The sequence below is a fragment of the Hypanus sabinus genome, chromosome 1 (genome assembly GCF_030144855.1).
Source record: "Hypanus sabinus isolate sHypSab1 chromosome 1, sHypSab1.hap1, whole genome shotgun sequence".
Classification (NCBI taxonomy): domain Eukaryota; kingdom Metazoa; phylum Chordata; class Chondrichthyes; order Myliobatiformes; family Dasyatidae; genus Hypanus; species Hypanus sabinus.
Window position 1 is genome coordinate 61,357,768 of NC_082706.1, and position 17,570 is coordinate 61,375,337.

General features: G+C 41.7%; 1 protein-coding gene across 7 annotated transcripts; it reads left to right on the forward strand.

Annotated features, from left to right (window-relative positions):
• Positions 1-331: 331 nt before the first annotated feature.
• Positions 332-17,294, forward strand: LOC132394279 (zinc finger protein 226-like). 7 transcript variants are annotated; one of them, XM_059970211.1, is made up of 4 exons: positions 378-413; positions 1,178-1,307; positions 13,065-13,233; positions 15,124-17,294. In XM_059970211.1, exon 4 carries the CDS (start codon positions 15,776-15,778, stop codon positions 17,048-17,050), a length of 1,275 nt encoding a protein of 424 aa, XP_059826194.1. In that variant the 5' UTR covers positions 378-413; positions 1,178-1,307; positions 13,065-13,233; positions 15,124-15,775; the 3' UTR covers positions 17,051-17,294. The 7 variants fall into 7 exon arrangements, with proteins under 7 accessions (XP_059826204.1, XP_059826232.1, XP_059826194.1 ...); XM_059970221.1 differs by lacking the exon at positions 1,178-1,307 and having other exon boundaries at positions 332-413; XM_059970249.1 differs by lacking the exon at positions 1,178-1,307 and having other exon boundaries at positions 343-413; positions 13,069-13,233.
• Positions 17,295-17,570: the final 276 nt, after the last annotated feature.

Genomic DNA, 17,570 nt, shown 5'->3' on the forward strand with positions numbered 1-17,570 from the left:
TCTTGAGCTTTCCCATCTACCTGGCTTCACTTATCACCTTCCAGATAGATATTTCCTCGCCCGCCCCAATTTTATTCAGATATTTCCCCCATTCCTTTCAGTCCTGAAGGAGGGTTCACTTTTCGATAGATGCTGCCTGGCAGTTCCGCCAGTATTTTGTTTGAGTTGCTCTGGATTTCCAGCATCTGCAGACTTTGACACGTTTGTGAATTCCCTCTCCGTTGCCTCGCCCGCCTCCGGCCACAGTTGGCGCTGCATAGACCTCTGGCCACTGGTGGCGCAGCATGGACCTCCGGCCACAGTTGGCGCTGTATGGACCTCCAGCCACGGGTGGCGCTGCGGCGAACTTCCTGCTCGCTGAAGAAAAAGAAGCAGCGGCAGCTGTTGACGGTGTTTGTCTGATTCCGGTGGCGGTGAGTAGAGGCTGATTCCGAGGTTGAGTAAATCTGCTGGTGGAACGCAGCGGCCAGGTAGCGTCTACAGAAAGAAGCGCTGTCGACGTTTCGGGCCGAGACCCTTCGTCAGGACTAATTGAAAGAAAAGATACTAAGAGATTTGAAAGTAGGAGGGGGAGGGGGAAATGCGAAATGATAGAAGACCGGAGGGGGTGGGGTGAAGCAGAGAGCCAGAAAGGTGATTGGCAAAAGGGATACAGAGCTGGAGAAGGGAAAGGATCATGGGATGGGAGGCCTAGTGAGAAAGAAAGGTGTTTTTATAAGGTGTTTTTTATATAAGGTGTTTTTTATATAAGGTGTTTTTCCTCCAACCTGAGTGTGGATTCATCTTGACAGTAGAGGAGGCCATGGATATACATATCAGAATGGGAATGGGATGTGAAGTTAAAATGTGTGGCCGCTGGGAGATCCTGCTTTCAACACCTTATTTACCGGCTGGGTAGCCTCCAACCTAATGGCATGAACATTGACTTCTCTAACTTCTGTTAATGCCCCTGGTTTTTGTTAGCTGGAATGCCGGAGGATCATCAGGTACCAGTTCTGTTGTGCATTGGTTTGGAGGTGCTAGTTTTTGAACAGTGACTGGCTGACACACTGCAGCATATCATTGTCAGCAAAGAGTACTGGGAGAATTGGTGCTTGGGCTATAATCCTGTGATCTACATTCCAGGCATATGGAACTGTTGGTGTTTTGGCTTTGACTTTAGATAGTGTTTCTACAGATGGGGCTGGATGGTCGTCGTTCTGAAATGAAGCAGAGATTTTGGGCAGCTGGACGTTGGTTGTGGGGAAATCCTGGATTGCACTACCCAGTGTGAGATGTGGGGACGATGTGTGAGACTGTCAGGATTGGTGAGTGGCAGATTCACCTGTGTGACTCTGTGAGGGTGTGTCCTGGGATATCACACTTTTTGATCCAGGTAAAATGGATCTGGGGATTGAGCTGCCCAGGTTCATGAGGTGTTGAGTGAGTATCAGATGTTTGTTTCTGCAGTTCCTTTGGAAGCAATGACTGATAATCTGAGGAGAGGATGAGTTCCCATTCCATCCTCACAGGGACAGGCTATGAGTAAATGGGCTGTTCCGTGTTTACAACAGTAGAAATCGACCTGTGAGTTTGGTGTTCAAACTGTTTTTGGAAATTCGCCCCCTCACTGTCACCTGTCTGTCACTCCATAAGACCATAAGACAAAGGAGCAGAAGTCAGCCATTCAGCCCATCGAGTCTGCTCTGCCATTTCATCATGAGCTGATCCATCTCCGCTTTAGTCCCATTCCCCTCACCTTCTCACCATAACCTTTGATGCCCTGACTACTCGGATACCTATCAGTCTCTGCCTTAAATGCACCCAATGACTTAGCCTCCACTGCCGCCTGTGGCAACAAATTCCATAATTTGTGGCAACAACCACCCTTTGGCTAAAATATTTTCATCGCATTTCTGTTCTGAATGGACGCCCTGCAATACTCAAGTCATGTCCTCTCGTACCATACTCCCCTACCATGGGAAACAACTTTGCCACATCAACTCTGTCCATGCCTTTCAACATTCGAAATGTTTCTATGAGGTCCCCCCTCATTCTTCTAAACTCCAAGGAGTACAGTCCGAGAGCAGTCAAATGTTCCTCATATGTTAACCCTGTCATTCCTGGAATTATTCTAGTGAATCTTCTCTGAACCCTCTCCAATGTCAGCACATCCTTTCTTAAATAAAGAGCCCAAAACTGCATACAGTATTCCAAATGAGGTCTTACCAGTGCCTTATAGAGCCTCAACATTACATCCCTACCCCTATACTCTATTCCTCTAGAAACGAATGCCAACATCGCCTTCTTCACCACTGACTCAACCTGGAATTTAACCTTAAAGATCTCCTACACAAGGACTCCCAAGTCCCGTTGCATCTCAGAACTTCGAATTCTCTCCCTATTTAAATAATAGTCTTCCCGTTTATTTCTTCTACTAAAGTGCATGACTGTACACTTTCCAACGTTGTAATTAATTTGCCACTTCTTTGCCCATTCCCCCAATCTATCCAAGTCTCTCTGCAGACTCTCTGTTTCCTCAGCACTACCGGCCCCTCCACCTATTTTTGTATCATCAGCAAACTTAGCCCCAAAACTATCGATTCCATAATTCAAATCGTTGATATACAACATAAAAAGAAGTGGCCCCAACACGGATTCCTGTGGAACACCACTGGTAACCAGCAGCCAACCAGAATGGGATCCCTTTATTCCCAATCTCTGTTTTCTGCCAATCAGCCAATGCTCTATCCACGTATGTGATTTTCCTGTAATTCCATGGGCTCTTGTTTAGCAGCTTCATGTGCGGCACCTTGTCAAAGGCCTTCTGAAAATCCAAATACACAACATCCATTGCATCTCCCTTGTCTAGCCTACTTGTAATTTCCTCAAAAAATTGCACTAGGTTTGTCAGGCAGGATTTTCCTTTAAGGAAACTATGCTGAGTTCTGCCTATCTTGTCGTATGCCTCCAGATACTCCATAACCTTATACATGACAATCGACTGCAACAACTTTCCAACCACTGATGTCAAGCTAACAGGTCTATAATTTCCTTTTTGCTTCCATGCCCCCTTCTTAAATAGCAGAGTGACATTTTCAATCTTCCAGTCCTCTAGAACCAGGCCAGAATCTATCGACTTTTGAAAGATCATTGCTAATGCCTCCGCAATCTCCACTGCTACTTCCTTCAGAACACAAGGGTGCATTCCATCTGGTCCATGAGATTTATCTACCCTTAGACTATTCAGCTTCCTGAGTAATTTCTCTGTCGTAATTGTGACTGCGCATATTTCTCTTCCCTGACACCCTTGAATGTCCAGTATATTGCTGATGTCTTCCTCGGTGAAGACCGATGCAAAATACTCATTCAGTTCTTCCGCCATCTCCATATCTCCCATTACAATTTCTCCAGCATCATTTTCTATCAGTCGGATATCTACTCTCACCTGTCTTTTACTCTTTATATACTTGAAGAAGCTTATAGTATCCTCTTTGATATTATTTGCTAGCTTCCTTTCATAGTTCATCTGTTCCCTTTTAATGACCTTCTTAGTTTCCTTTCGTAAGCTTTTAAAGACTTCCCAATCCTCTGTCTTCCCACTAATTTTTGCTTCCTTGTGTGCCCTCTGCTTTGCTTTTACTTTGGCTTTGACTTCTCTTGTCAGCCTTTTTCCATTCGAAAATTTCTTCTTCTTTGGAATATATCTGTCTTGCACCTTTCTTACTTCTCGCTTAAACTCCAGCCACTGCTGCTCTGCCGTCCTTCCCACTAGTATTCCTTTCCAGTCAACCTTGGCCAGTTCCTCTCTCATGCCACTGTAATTTCCTTTACTCCACTGACATGCCGACACATCGGATTTTGGCTTCTCTTTCTCAAATTTCACAGTGAACTCAATCATGTTGTGATCACTGACTCCTAGGGGTTCCTTCACTTCCATCTCTCTAATCACTTCTGATTCATTACACAATACCAATCCAGTACAGCTGATCCCCTAGTGGGCTCAACAACAAGCAGTTCTAAAAAGCCATCGCATAGACATTCTGCAAATTCTCTCTTGAGATCCAGTGCCGACCTGATTTTCCCAATCTACTCATATGTTAAAATCCCCTACAATTATCATAACACTGCCTTTCTGGCAAGGCTTTTCTATTTCCTGTTGTAATTTGTAGTCCACATCACTGCAGCTCTTTGGAGGCCTGTAGATAACTGACATCAGGGTCCTTTTACCCCTGTGATTTCTTAGCTCAACCCATACAGATTCTGTACCTTCTGATCCTATGTTTACTCTTTCTAATAATTTAATATCATTTCTTACCATTAAAGCCACGCTACCCCCTCTGTCTACCTGCCTATCCTTCTAATACACCGTGTATCCTTGGACGTTCAGCTCCCAGAGACATGCATCCTTTAGCCACATCTCCGTGATGGCCACAATATCATACCTGCCATTCTGTAACTGTACAACAAGATCATCCACCTTATTCCTTGTGCTGCGTGCATTTAAGTATAACACCTTAAGTCCAGTATTTGGTACTTTTTGCATTGATTGCACTGCAACTCATCCCAATGGCTGTAAATTTGCTCCATCACCTGCCTGTCCTTCATGATATTCTTACTGATTACTACCTTAGATCTATTTCTGTTTTCCCTCTCCTCAGCTCCATCATTCCAGATCCCATCCCCCTGCCAAATTAGTTTAAACCCTCCCTAACAACTCCATTAAACCTTCCTGCCAGGATATTGGTCCCCCTAGCATTCAAGTTTAACCCCGTCCTTTTTGTACAGGACACATCTGCCCCAGAAGAGGTCCCAATGATCCAGAAACTTGAATCCCTGCCCCCTGCTCCAATCTCTCAGCCATGCATTTATCCTCCAACTCATTCCATTCCTACTCTCATTTTCATTTTCAATCTTTTTTTATTAATTTTCAGCAGAGAAAATATTACAACTCAGAGGAGAAGTTTTGGCAAACACATAATACAAAAGACGTGGAAACAACAAAAAAATATATATATTGTCAAGGTCAATTGAATATAATGTTAAGCTGTTGTATATACTATATAAACAAGAAATCACAACTCCTCTTAACAAGTCATAAAAAAAAAGACTGGATATTTTATTAATAATAAGAAGAAAAGATCCCGCTAAACTAGTCTAAAATAAAAAAAAATGGAAAGATTGGGCAGTCCATTTGAGGAGAAAAAGAGAAAAAAAGGAGAAAGAAAACATTCTTTCAGTCAACTCGAAACCTTTGTGGATAAGGAAAATTTTTCCTTAAAAAAATTAAATCATATGAAAACGTTGAATAAAGGGTCACCAGACTTGCTCAAAGTTAAAAGATGTGTCGAACGTCTGGCTTCTAATTTTCTCCAAACTTAAACACGACATAATGGAGGAGAGCCAGTTTAAAAACAGTCGGTGGATTAGAATCTTTCCAGTATAACAAGATAGCTCTCCTGGCCACTGAAGTTGAAAAGGCTATCACATGTTGAACGGAAGCAGGAACTCGACTTGTTTCCTCTGGAATAATCCCAAAGATTGCCGTAAGTGAATTGGGTTGTAAATCCACACCTGTAACTTTTGATAATATTCTAAACACATCCCTCCAAAAATTATTTAACTTTACACAGGACCAAAACATATGAGTTAGAGTAGCCACCTCAGCACTGCATCTGTCACAAATAGGGCTTATATTAGAAAACAAATATGCCTAATTTGTCTTTTGACATATGGGCCCTGTGTACTATCTTAAACTGAATTAGGGAGTGACGTGCACAGATAGATGAATTATTAACTAGATAATAAATTTTACTCCATTGATCATCTAAAAGTGAATGTTGAAGTTCTATTTCCCAAGTATGATTAACCTTATCATTAGGCGTCATATGTGCATACATTAATTGTTTATAAATAATAGCTATGAATCATTTTTTGAAATGGTTTAAACTGAAATATAGCATAAACCAAATTTGAAGAATAAGTCAAAGGATAGTTCAGTAAAAAAATCACGTAAAAAATTCCTAATTTGTAAATATCTAAAAATAATGTGTACTAGATATATTTATCCATTAACTGCGAAAAAGACATTAAACAATCCTCTGATATCAAATCTAAAAAAGTTTTTATTCCCTTAGTTTTCCATATTAAAAAAGCCTTATCCAGAGTTGATGGTTTAAAGAAAAAGTTAGAATAGATATTACTAGAGAGAACAAAGTTATCTAAATCAAAAAACCTTCGAAACTGAAACCAAATTTTTAAAGTATGTTTAACAATAGGACTAAGACCTTGTCTACCTATTCTGGAGAACGAAAAAGGAAGGGGAGCTCCTAGTAAAGAAGCTAAAGAAAACCCCTTACTGAATTCTCCTCCAAATGTAACCATGAAGGGCAATCCTGATTATCTATACCATGAATTCAAACGGTGATATAACAAATATTAATTGCCCAATAATAAAATCTAAAGTTGGTAGCACCAGTCCTCCATCTTTTTTTTGAAAATTTATTCACTCTGGAGTTTTTATTATTCCAAATGTAAGACAAGATCATAGAATCTATTTTATGAAAATATATTTTCGGAACAAAAGATGGAACTGCTTGTAATGTATATAAAAATGTCAGTAAAATAACCATTTTTATAGCATTTATTCGACCAATTAATGACATTGATATAGGCGACCATTTAGAAAGCACTTGTTGAGTATATTCAATTACAGGGGAAAAATTATACTTACATACGAAGGGGAACTTCTTTACTCAGAGAGTGGTAGTTGTGTGGAACGAGCTTCCAGTAGAAGTGGTAGAGGCAGGTTCGATATTGTCATTTAAAGTAAAATTGGATAGGTATATGGACAGAAAAGGAATGGAGGGTTATGGGCTGAGTGCGGGCCAGTGGGACAAGGTGAGAGTAAGTGTTTGTCACGGACTAGAAGGGCCGAGATGGCCTGTTTCTGTGCTGTAATTGTTATATAGTTATATAGGTCTTTAACATTTTTAGTAATTTTAATACCAAGGTAAATGAAATAGTGTTTAGCAATATTAAAAGGTATTTGATCATAATAATCAGAATAATTATTAATAGGAAATAGTTCAATTTTATGGAAGTTGAGTTTATATCCAGAGAAAATACTAAATTCTGTAAATATAGATAACATAGAAGGAATAGATTTCCTAGGGTCTGAAATGTAAACTAGTAAATCATCCGCATATAACGAAAGCTTATGCAATTTATCCCCTCTCTTAATACCCTGCACAGAATTAGAATCCCTAAGAGCGATAGCAAGTGGTTCTAAAACCAAATTAAATAATAAAGGACTGAGAGGACAGCCCTGAGGGGTTCCTCTATATAATCTAAAATAAGGAGACTTTTGATTATTTGTTATAATCGCTGCCACCGGGGCTTGATAAATCAGTTTAATCCAGGAAATAAATCCCGGAACAAAATTAAACCTCTTCAAAACCTGAAACAGATAAGGCCACTCCACCCTATCAAAAACTTTTTCTACATCCAGAGACACAATACATTCAGATTCTTTAACTGGGGGGGTATAAATGATATTTAACAGTCTTTGAATATCAAAATATTAGTACCTATTTTTAATAAATCCAGTTTGATCATTTGAGATAACAGTAGGCAAAATATTCTCAGGTCTATTGGCTAGTATCTTAGAGAGGATTTTAAGATGTACATTCAGTAAAGAGATAGGTCTATAGGATGCACATTCCAATAAATCTTTTCCTTTTTTTTAGGAATCAATGAAATTAATGCCTCATAAAAAGTTTTCAGAAGATTCCCAGAGGGTATAAAATCAGTAAAAGTTTGATGAAGATGTGGTATAGGCATTTCATGGGACATTTCATATTTCCTTGTAAAATTCCACCGTATAACCATCTGGTCCCAGAGCTTTCCCTAATTGCATAGAGGATATAGCTTTAGCCATTTTCTCTTGTTTAATAGGTGCATCTAATATGTCAACATCTTGAGTCAAAATTTTGGGTATATTTAATTTTTGCAAAAATCTATTCATAATAGTAGTATTGTCAGAGAATTCAGATTTATAAAGATGAGTAGAAATCCATAAATATCTTATTAATTTCATAAGGATCTAAGGTTTCAATTCTATCTGGTCTACGAGTTTTTAAAATCTGTCTTCTAATCATACCAGCCTTTAACTGACCATCCAAAAGTTTACCTGATTTAACTCCATGTATATAAAGTAGACTTTTAGATTTAAGAATTTGCTGTCCGATGAGAAAGGTTAGAAACAAATCATATTGTGATTGAAGTTCGACCCTTTCTTTATATAGGTCTTCAGTAGGTTTAACTGAAAACGCTTTATCTGTCTCTCTAATTTTATTAGTAAGCACTGACAGTTGTGCTTTAGTTTTCTTTCTTAAAGCTGCTGAGTATGAAATTATCTGTCCTCTAAGAAAAGATTTCATCGTGTCCCATATAACCAGGTTTGACATTCCTTCAGTTGTATTAAATTCAAAAAATATAGAAATTTGCTCCTTAATAAAACTAACTAAGGCTGGATCCCATAACAATACGGGATTCAGTCTCCACTGTGACATTTTCAAAAAGCTATCCGAAAACTTCAGGGTTAACTTCAAAGGCACGTGATCCAAAAACGCAATGTTGTCATACGCACACTCAACAGTGGAGTGTAACAAACGTGTGTCTAGAAAACAGTAATCAATTCTAGAGTATTTATGATGAACATGTGAAAAAAAAGAAAAATCTTTGTCGTTAGGGTGTTTAAATCTCCAGATATCGACCAGGCCATATTCTAGTAAAAACAGAATTAATACATGCCACCGCTTTGTTGGGAAGCGATGGATTGGTTGATGACCTGTCAATCGCTGGATTCAGATAGCAATTAAAGTCACCGCCCATGATCAACTTATATTCATTCAAATTTGGTAGCTCAGAAAAAAGCTTCTTGAAAAATTCAGAACTATCTACATTAGGTGCGTATACACACACCAAAACTACCTTTTGATCGCATAAGCCAGTAACAATTAAACATCTTCCAATCGAATCAGTAATAGTATTAAAATGTACAAAAGGGATTTTAGAGTGAACAAAAATAGATACGCCTCTAACTTTATTAGTCGATAAAGAATGAAATAAAGGTCTTTTCCAAAATTTTAAAAATCACTCCTCATCCTGTCTCCGTATATGATTTTCTTGTGCATAAATAATACCTGCATTGTGTTTTTAATTTCTTAAAAATCTTTTTACACTTAATAGGATCATTTGCACCGTTCAGATTCCAAGAGATTATATTAATTTTATTAACATCCATGTTTAAAATTTAATTTAATACTTTATAAAGAAAACTATTGCACAAGCATAGATTAATCAAAAAGGTACGGATATGACTAGAAAGGATGATGTATTTGCAAAAATAATGTCCATCAAAATAACCACCCAATCGAGAAAGAAAACCTATTCTCATAGCTCCTCCCAGAAAGCCAGCAAAAAAGCAACCAATAGGCTGGTCACATGCTAACCTAATAACCCTTGAACCTATCCTCCATTTTGCAGCTACGTATATTAAAATATTAAAATTGAAATATTAGTCTTATCCATTATAGCCATAATAAAAGGGACAAACCAATCTCAAATGCTGCAATGTTATGTCTAACAGTAATAAAAACAACTGGCGACGGCCATCTTAAATTCATCTAACGTATATTAATCACATATTCAAAGAAAAGTAAATCCAAGCAAATAATATGACAAATGAAGTTCTTTCTCTCAAAAAAAACAAACCTAAAACTATATTAATGTTGAAACAAGCAAAAAAAATAAAAAAGAGTAGTGCACGGCAGGTCCTATATGAACCTCTATAGTATAATACTATAAGAGTTCCCTACAAAATATATACACACACACTAATTATTCAGCAATTGGCTTAACTTTAAGATTTTTAACGTACTCCCATCCCTCCTGGGGGTGTAGATTCTCAGTGACTGAGACCCTTCAGGAAAGATTATCAGCCGCGCTGGATGCCAAAGAGATGGATGTAAATTTCGCTTATACATTTCGCTCATGACTTATCGGTATTTCCTTCTTTCAGCAAAAATCTCAGGAGGGAAATCTTCGACTATACGAATCTCTGTTGATTTGAGGATTATCTTTCGCTTTCTTCGAGCCTCTTGAAGTATGGCTTCTTTGGTTGTATAATAATGCAAACAAAGTACAATTGGTTGAGGATGTAATTCAGATGAACACCAAGAAAATCGATTAAAGGTCTAGCTTCCAGGGTCTCACTAAAAAGTGAGTACAGCATGCCTGAGAAAAACTTTAACAGATCACCAGCTTCAGTATTTTCAGGCAATTCTAGTATACACAAATTCCTCTGATGTACTCTACTGTCTAAACCACTTTTTTCTTCATTTTAGATAGTTCCGAGGTAATTTCATTAATTTTCTTTTCCATCGAAGACATCTTCACTCCTTGTTCTTTAATAGTTTGCCTGAATTGATCATGTTCGTTGTCAATTCAATTTGTAGTCTGCTTAAGTGTCTGAAATTGAAAGTGCAAATTCTTCAGATTCTTGAACACTAGAGATAGATTTTTCAAGCTTCCCATTGGTATCCATCAGCTTATCAATCTTAGTATTTAGTGATCCAAATTCAAACTTCATATCTTGTACTGAAGAAAATATTCCTGCTAAAGTATCAGGTTCCTCCACTTTCTTTACTTGTTCAGTTTGCTCCATTTCGGGAAAAGTCTTGCCGCTTCTCAGTTCAATACCTGATTGAATTCCGGCCATCGTAATTAAATCGTAAGTCCTTCAGTAGAAGTAATAAATCATCAAACTTAAAAGGAATCTGTCAGTGGGATACAAGGTATAAAGAAAAGTGGAGCTGCTATAAAATGTGACTTACTTCATGCGCTGCAAAATGGCAGATGATTCCTACTCTCACTGTTGCGTGGTACAAGCAGAAATCCCGAGATTACTACCTTTGCGGTCCTTCTTCTCAACTGCCTTCCTAACTCCCTGTATTCTCCTTTCAGGACCTCTTCCCTTTTCCTACCTATCTCATTGGTACCTATATGTACCACGACCTCTGGCTCCTCACCCTCCCACTTCAGGATATCTTGGACGTGATCAGAAACATCCAGGACCCTGGCACCAGGGAGGCAAACTACCATCCGGGTCTCCTGACTGTATCCACAGAATCGCCTCTCTGACCCCCTAACTATCAAGTTCCCTATTACTACTGCCTTTCTCTTCCTTTCCCTAACCTTCTGAGCTACATGGGTGGACTCTGTGCCAGAGGCACGGCCACTGTTGCTTCCCCCAGGTAGGCTGTCTCCCCCCCACCCCCCAACAGCACTCAAACAGGAGTACTTATTGACAAGGGGTACAGCCACTGGGCTACTCTCTGGTACCTGACTCTTCCCCTTCCCCCTCCTAACCGTGACCCACCTGTCTGCCTCCCGTGGCCTTGGTGTGGCCATCTCCCTATAACTCCTCTCTATCAACTCTTCACTCTCCCTGACCAGGCAAAAGTCATCGAGCTGCATCTCCAGTTCCCTAACACGGTCCCTTAGGAGCTGCAGCTCAGCGCACCTGGCACAGATATGGACGTCTGGGAGGCTAGGAGACCCCAGGACCTCCCACATCCGACACCGAGAACAACAAGCTGCCCCGACACTCATACTTCCCCTTTCCTCAAATAACAGGAAAAACTGAAACCTAAACCTACCTTGCCTCGCCTGCTTCCGCGTAAGCCCGTTGAGCCAAAGCCCTCACTCTGCTGCCCGCAAACAACGCTGTCTGCTGAAGAAGGCTGTGTCCTTTTTAATTCTTCCCTGCTTCACTGCTCGGCGTCACATGCCTGCGCAGTCCTGGCTTTCAACTCCGATGAGAATAAGAAAAAGTCAAAATGGCTCCTGCCACACTTCCATTCTGATCCTCCGACTTACTTCTCCAAATGAAACCCGATTTAGATTTTCTGTCCTTTTTAAATCTTCCCCACTTCACTGCCCAACGTCACATGCCTGCGCAGTCCCGCCTCTCTTAACTCCGATGAGTCACTCACTTGGTGGAAATCAAGCAGAATCTCAAGTTACGGGAGATCTGCTCTAAAAACTGAAAATGCTTGAAGTCATTCTGCTGAAACTTTATTAACCTGAATTGTAAAGTTTGTTCCTCTCCCCTCAGCTGCTGAGCGTTTCTGGTAATTCCAGTTTCTTTTTATTACATTCACCCTGGACTGGTTTATATTTCCTGAAATGGACTTGTTTTAACTTGGAAATGGAAATGGCTTGTTCTGTGATAGTAGAACAGTAAAGAAACCACAACCATCCCTTGTAAATTATCCTGGCACCAATTTGTCTGTTATTTCTGGAAATGTGTTCAGTGCAGTTCTTGCTAACGAGATTTACAAGAATAATCTCAGGAATGATCAGTGTTATGTATGAGGAGCATTTGATGGTTCTGGACCTGTGCTCAATGGAGTTCAGAGGGACGGTGGGGTTGTGGGGGATGTATGGTTAAGTAAACTTACCGAATGCTAAAAAGCCTGGATACAGTGGACATGGAGAGGGTGTTTCCATTAGACGGGGAGTCTGGGATCTGACAGCACAGTCTCAGAATAAAGATGCTTCCCTTTAAAACTGAGATGAGAAAAATTCTTTGGCCAAAAGATGTCTGATCTGTGGAATTTGTTGCCGCAGAGGTTGGTTGAGGCTGCCATTTGGGTATGTTTATGACAGAGATTAATATATTCATGATTGCTAAGTAGCTTCAGGGTTACAGGAGGAAGGCAGGAATATGGTGCTGGAATAAAATTCAGCCATGGTTGAGTGGTGGGGCAGACCAGATGGATCAAATCACCAAATTCTGTTCCTGTGTCTTGCGTCTTACCATGTCTAAACAGTGACTCCTTCATATCCCAGATCAGGTTTTGTAAAAGGTGAGGGACTATTACAGATTTGTTCACTGAGATAGTTAGATTTGTATTCAACATTTAAATTTCAGTGAGTTTTGCTCTCAGTAACATGAAGCAGAAATATTTGGTTCTCCTTTGTATTGTTAACGTGTTTCATTGTCTCTCTGGTTAAAGTTAGATCTGAGCTGAGAGATCTATTGGAAGAAGAGCCCATAACTGGAAGCAAACCACGACTGAAGACGAGGGAACAGCAACGAGTGAACCAGCCTGAGGATTGAGAGCATCAACTGGAGTGAACCCTTCTGACTCTGAGTTTCCATTGATTCAGACAGTAGAAAGTCTGGTGAGTCTCATTCACTCAAACTCTGGTTGTTTAGACATAATGTATATCTGTACAATGGAAGGTATGAAATACTTAGAGTGAGGCTGAACATGCCCGGAAGTACAGTTATGCCCTCTGGTCAATTCTCGTCATATCACTCCAGATTCGATAATGTGCTGTTAGCAGGCCAGCTTTTTAAAGCCACTCACATCTCCTCTGTGTTTTCTCATTTCAATGCCCTGCATCCTCTAAGAAGGTTTTAGTCAGTTCTGACGTTACCTTGTCTGGCTGTGTTACATGATAATCATCACAAAATGCCAAAGTACTGTCCTGTCCTCTGTTCTCTGGATAAAACATTTCCATACATTAAAGCTATTGTACATTCTTCAAATGTTAACCCTTACTTGGAATTTCTAATTTTCTAAGGTCACTTAATGCTTAAATTTGTGTTGTCTGAATGTAAACATTCAGGATGCTGTTGAGGGGGATCACCTGACAGGGGACAGCCATTGTGACTGGGTCTCTGGCACTGAGCCTGGTGCAGTTGTTCACGAGGGAAGGAGGGAGATGAGGAATGCGGTAGTCATTGCCGATTCCATAGTCAGGGGAACAGACAGGAGATTCTGTGAGCCTGATAGAGATACCCGCGTGGGGTGTTGCCTCTCAGGTGCCAGTGTACTGGATGTCTCAGATAGGGTCCAGAATATTCTGAAGGGAGAGGACGAGCAGCCTTGGTACATGTTGGTACCAATGACATAGATAGGAAAATGGAGGACCCATCACCCAGGCAAAGCAGGATCTCCCAGTGGCCACACATTTTAATTCCACGGCCCATTCCCGTTCTGATATGTCTATCCATGGCCTCCTCTACTGTCAAAATGAAGCCATACTCAGGTTGGAGGAACAACACCTTATATACTGGCTGGGTAACCTCCAAGCTGATGGCATGAACATTGACTTCTCTAACTTCTGTAAATGCCCCTCCTCCCCTTCTTACCCATCCCTGACATATTTAGTTGTTTATTTTTTTCTATCACTCTGCCTGTTCTCCATCTCCCTCTGGTGCTCACCTCCCTCTTTCTTTCTCCCTAGGCCTCCTATCCCGTGATCCTTTCCCTTCTCCAGCTCTGTATCACTTCTGCCAATCACCTTTCCAGCTCTGTGCTTCGTCCCACCCCTTTCGGTCTTCTATCATTTCGCATTTCCCCCTCCCCCTCCTACTTTAAAATCTCTTTCTATCTTTCCTTTCAGTTAGTACTGACGAAGGGTCTTGGCACGAAAAGTTGACAATGCTTCTCCCTATAGATGCTGCCTGGCCTGCTGTGTTCCACCAGCATTTTGTGTGTGCTATTTGTGTGAGAGTGTTTCAGTTACTGTGGGGCCAGGCACCCATGCAGCTCAGTGGGAACAGGGATAATACCAGTGGAGAGAGTCAAACTGAGTCAAGTCACAGATTGGAGACAGCAAAAACATAGAAAAAAACCTATAGCACAATACAGGCTCTTTAGCCCACAAAGCTGTGTCGAACATGTCCTTGCGTGAGAAATTATCTAGCGTTACCCATAGCCCTGTAATTTTCTGAGCTCCATATACCTGTCCAGGGGTCTCTTAAAAGACCCTGTTCTATCCGCCTCCGCCACCGTCGCTGGCACCCCATTCCACGCACTCACAACTCTCTGTGTTTAAAAACTTACTCCTCTGTACCCATTCTTATAGAGACAGAAAGAACATCAGAGAATTTGTTGGTCATTCCAGATACTATCACTGTGCTCTGTTAGAAGATGGTTTCTCTCTCCAAGTTGGGTTGAACTTCACTGTAACAGTGTGATACCAGATCACACCTTGACAACTCAAGTGATCACATCTGAAATGTTGTCCACACATTGATGGATTTTGTAAATCTTTTTACAGGTTAAAAACGACAAAGAATTTGTCTGCAGGAATCTCGAATACAACACGCCAGTTTTGCTGTCTCTGTCCAGATATTTAAGAAGTGGAGCAAGGGATTCACTCGATCATCCTTCCTGCTCAGACTGTGGGGAGGGATTCACTCGGTCATCTCAACTGAAGGTACATCAGCAAGTTCACACTGGGCAAGGCCATTCATTTGTTCTGTGGATGAGAAGGGATTCAGTTGGTCTTCCCACCTGTGGACTCAACAGTCCGTTCACACTGGGCAGAAGCTGGTCATCTGCTGAATTTGTGGGGAAGGATTCACTCGGTCATCTGACCTACTGGTACTGGTCAGTTCACACTGGCGAGCGGCCATTCACCTGCTCAGACTGAGAAGGAATTCACTTGTTCATCTAAACTGAAGGTACATCAGCGAGTTCATACTGGAGGGAGGCCATTCACCTGCTCAGTCTATGGGAAGGGATTCACTAAATCTCACCTACTGAAACACCAGCGAGTTCACACTGGGTAGAGGCTGTTTACCTGCTCAGACAGTGGGAAGGGCTTCACTCGGTCATCTGATCTCCTGGCTCACCAGTCAGTTCACACTGGGGAGAGGCCATTCACTTGCTCAGTCTGTGGGAAGGGATTCACTCAGTCATCCACGATAATGGCTCACCAGCAAGTTCACATCGGGGAGTGGCCATTCACCTGCTCAGACTGTGGGAAGGGATTCACTAAATCATCCAACCTACAAGCACACCGGTCAGTTCACACTGGGGAGAGGCCATTCACCTGCTCAGACTGTGGGAAGGGATTCACTCAGTCATCCTACCTACTGAGACACCAATCAGTTCACACTGGGGAGTGGCCATTCACCTGCTCAGACTGTGGGAAAGGATTCACTAAATCATCCCACCTACTGAGACACCAATCAGTTCACACTGGGGAGCGGCCATTCACCTGCTCAGACTGTGGGAAGGGATTCACTCAGTCATCCCGCCTACTGAGACACCAATCAGTTCACACTGGGAAGTGGCCATTCACCTGCTCAGACTGTGGGAAGGGATTCACTCAGTCATCCCACCTACTGAGACACCAATCAGTTCACATAGGGGAGAAGCCATTCACCTGCTCAGTCTGTGGGAAGAGATTCACTGAATCATCCAACCTACAGAGTCACCAACGAGTTCACACTGGAGAGAGGCCGTTCACCTGCTCAGTCTGTGGGAAGGGATTCGCTCAGTCATCCACCCTATTGGCACACCAGTCAGTTCACACTCAGGAGTGGCCATTCACCTGCTCAGAATGTGGGAAGGGATTCACTCGGTCATCTAAGCTGCAGATACACCAGCGAGTTCACACTGGGGAGAGGCCGTTCACCTGCTCAGAATGTGGGATGGGATTTATTTCATCATCTTACCTACTGACACACCAGTCAGTTCACACAGGGAAGAAGCCATTCACCTGCTCAGTCTGTGGGCAGAGATTCACTCAGTCATCCCACCTACAGAAACACCAACGAGTTCACACTGGGGAGAAACCGTTCACCTGCTCAGACTGTGGGAAGACATTCACTCAGTCATTCCAACTACGGAGTCACCAACGAGTTCACACTGGGGAGAAGCCGTTCAACTGCTCAGTCTGTGGGAAGGGATTCACTCACTCTTCTGCCCTACAGAGACACCAACAAGTTCACACTGGGGAGAGGCCATTCACCTGCTCAGAATGTGGGAAGCGATTCAGTCGGTCATCCGAACTACTAGCACACCAGTCAGTTCACACTGAGGAGAAGCCATTCACTTGCTCAGACTGTGGAAAGGGATTCACTCGATCATATACCCTACAGAGACACCAGTCAGTTCACACTGGGGAGAGGCCGTTCACCTACTCAGACTTTGAGAAGAGTTTCTCTCAGCCAAATCAACTGAATGTGCATCATTGAGTTCACTCTGGGGAGAAAATTTTAATAAGCTGCAAGCTGGATATTTGTTCATCACCATTGCTGAATACAATTTCGAGAGTGACTGTTAGTGCTGAACTCTGCAATTATTGCTGCTGCTCACCACACCCAGTTCTGCACCCTGGTCACTGGGCATGGGAGGAGTTTCTTCTGCTGCACATTCACCTTTAATGGGACTGGAGTTTAATATTCTGGATCTGAGAGAAATAAATCAGTTTATCTTAAACTCTGTCTCCGGTACTTAGTGAATTTATAACATACCCAGTTTACAGTACAGAGTCAACTCAGGTTGGCTGGACCCTGCCAGTGATTCAGTTCCATGACAGTCCTTTTAAATGCTCCCCTGTTGTTGCCCTCTCACTCTCCCTGTGATGCTGGGTTCCAGACAGCCACCACTCTGTGGGCTCTGGGCTGAGGAAGAATGACATTGGGAGTTAACCTCCTTATTCAGGGCTCATTTCCACATTATGGGTAATTTTCCCTGCTTTTTTTCTTTTTCAAT

What these genes read in the sequence shown, in the direction of transcription:
- LOC132394279 (XM_059970221.1), top strand. Translation starts at nt 15,776, where the DNA reads ATGGCTCACCAGCAAGTTCACATCGGGGAGTGGCCATTCACCTGCTCA.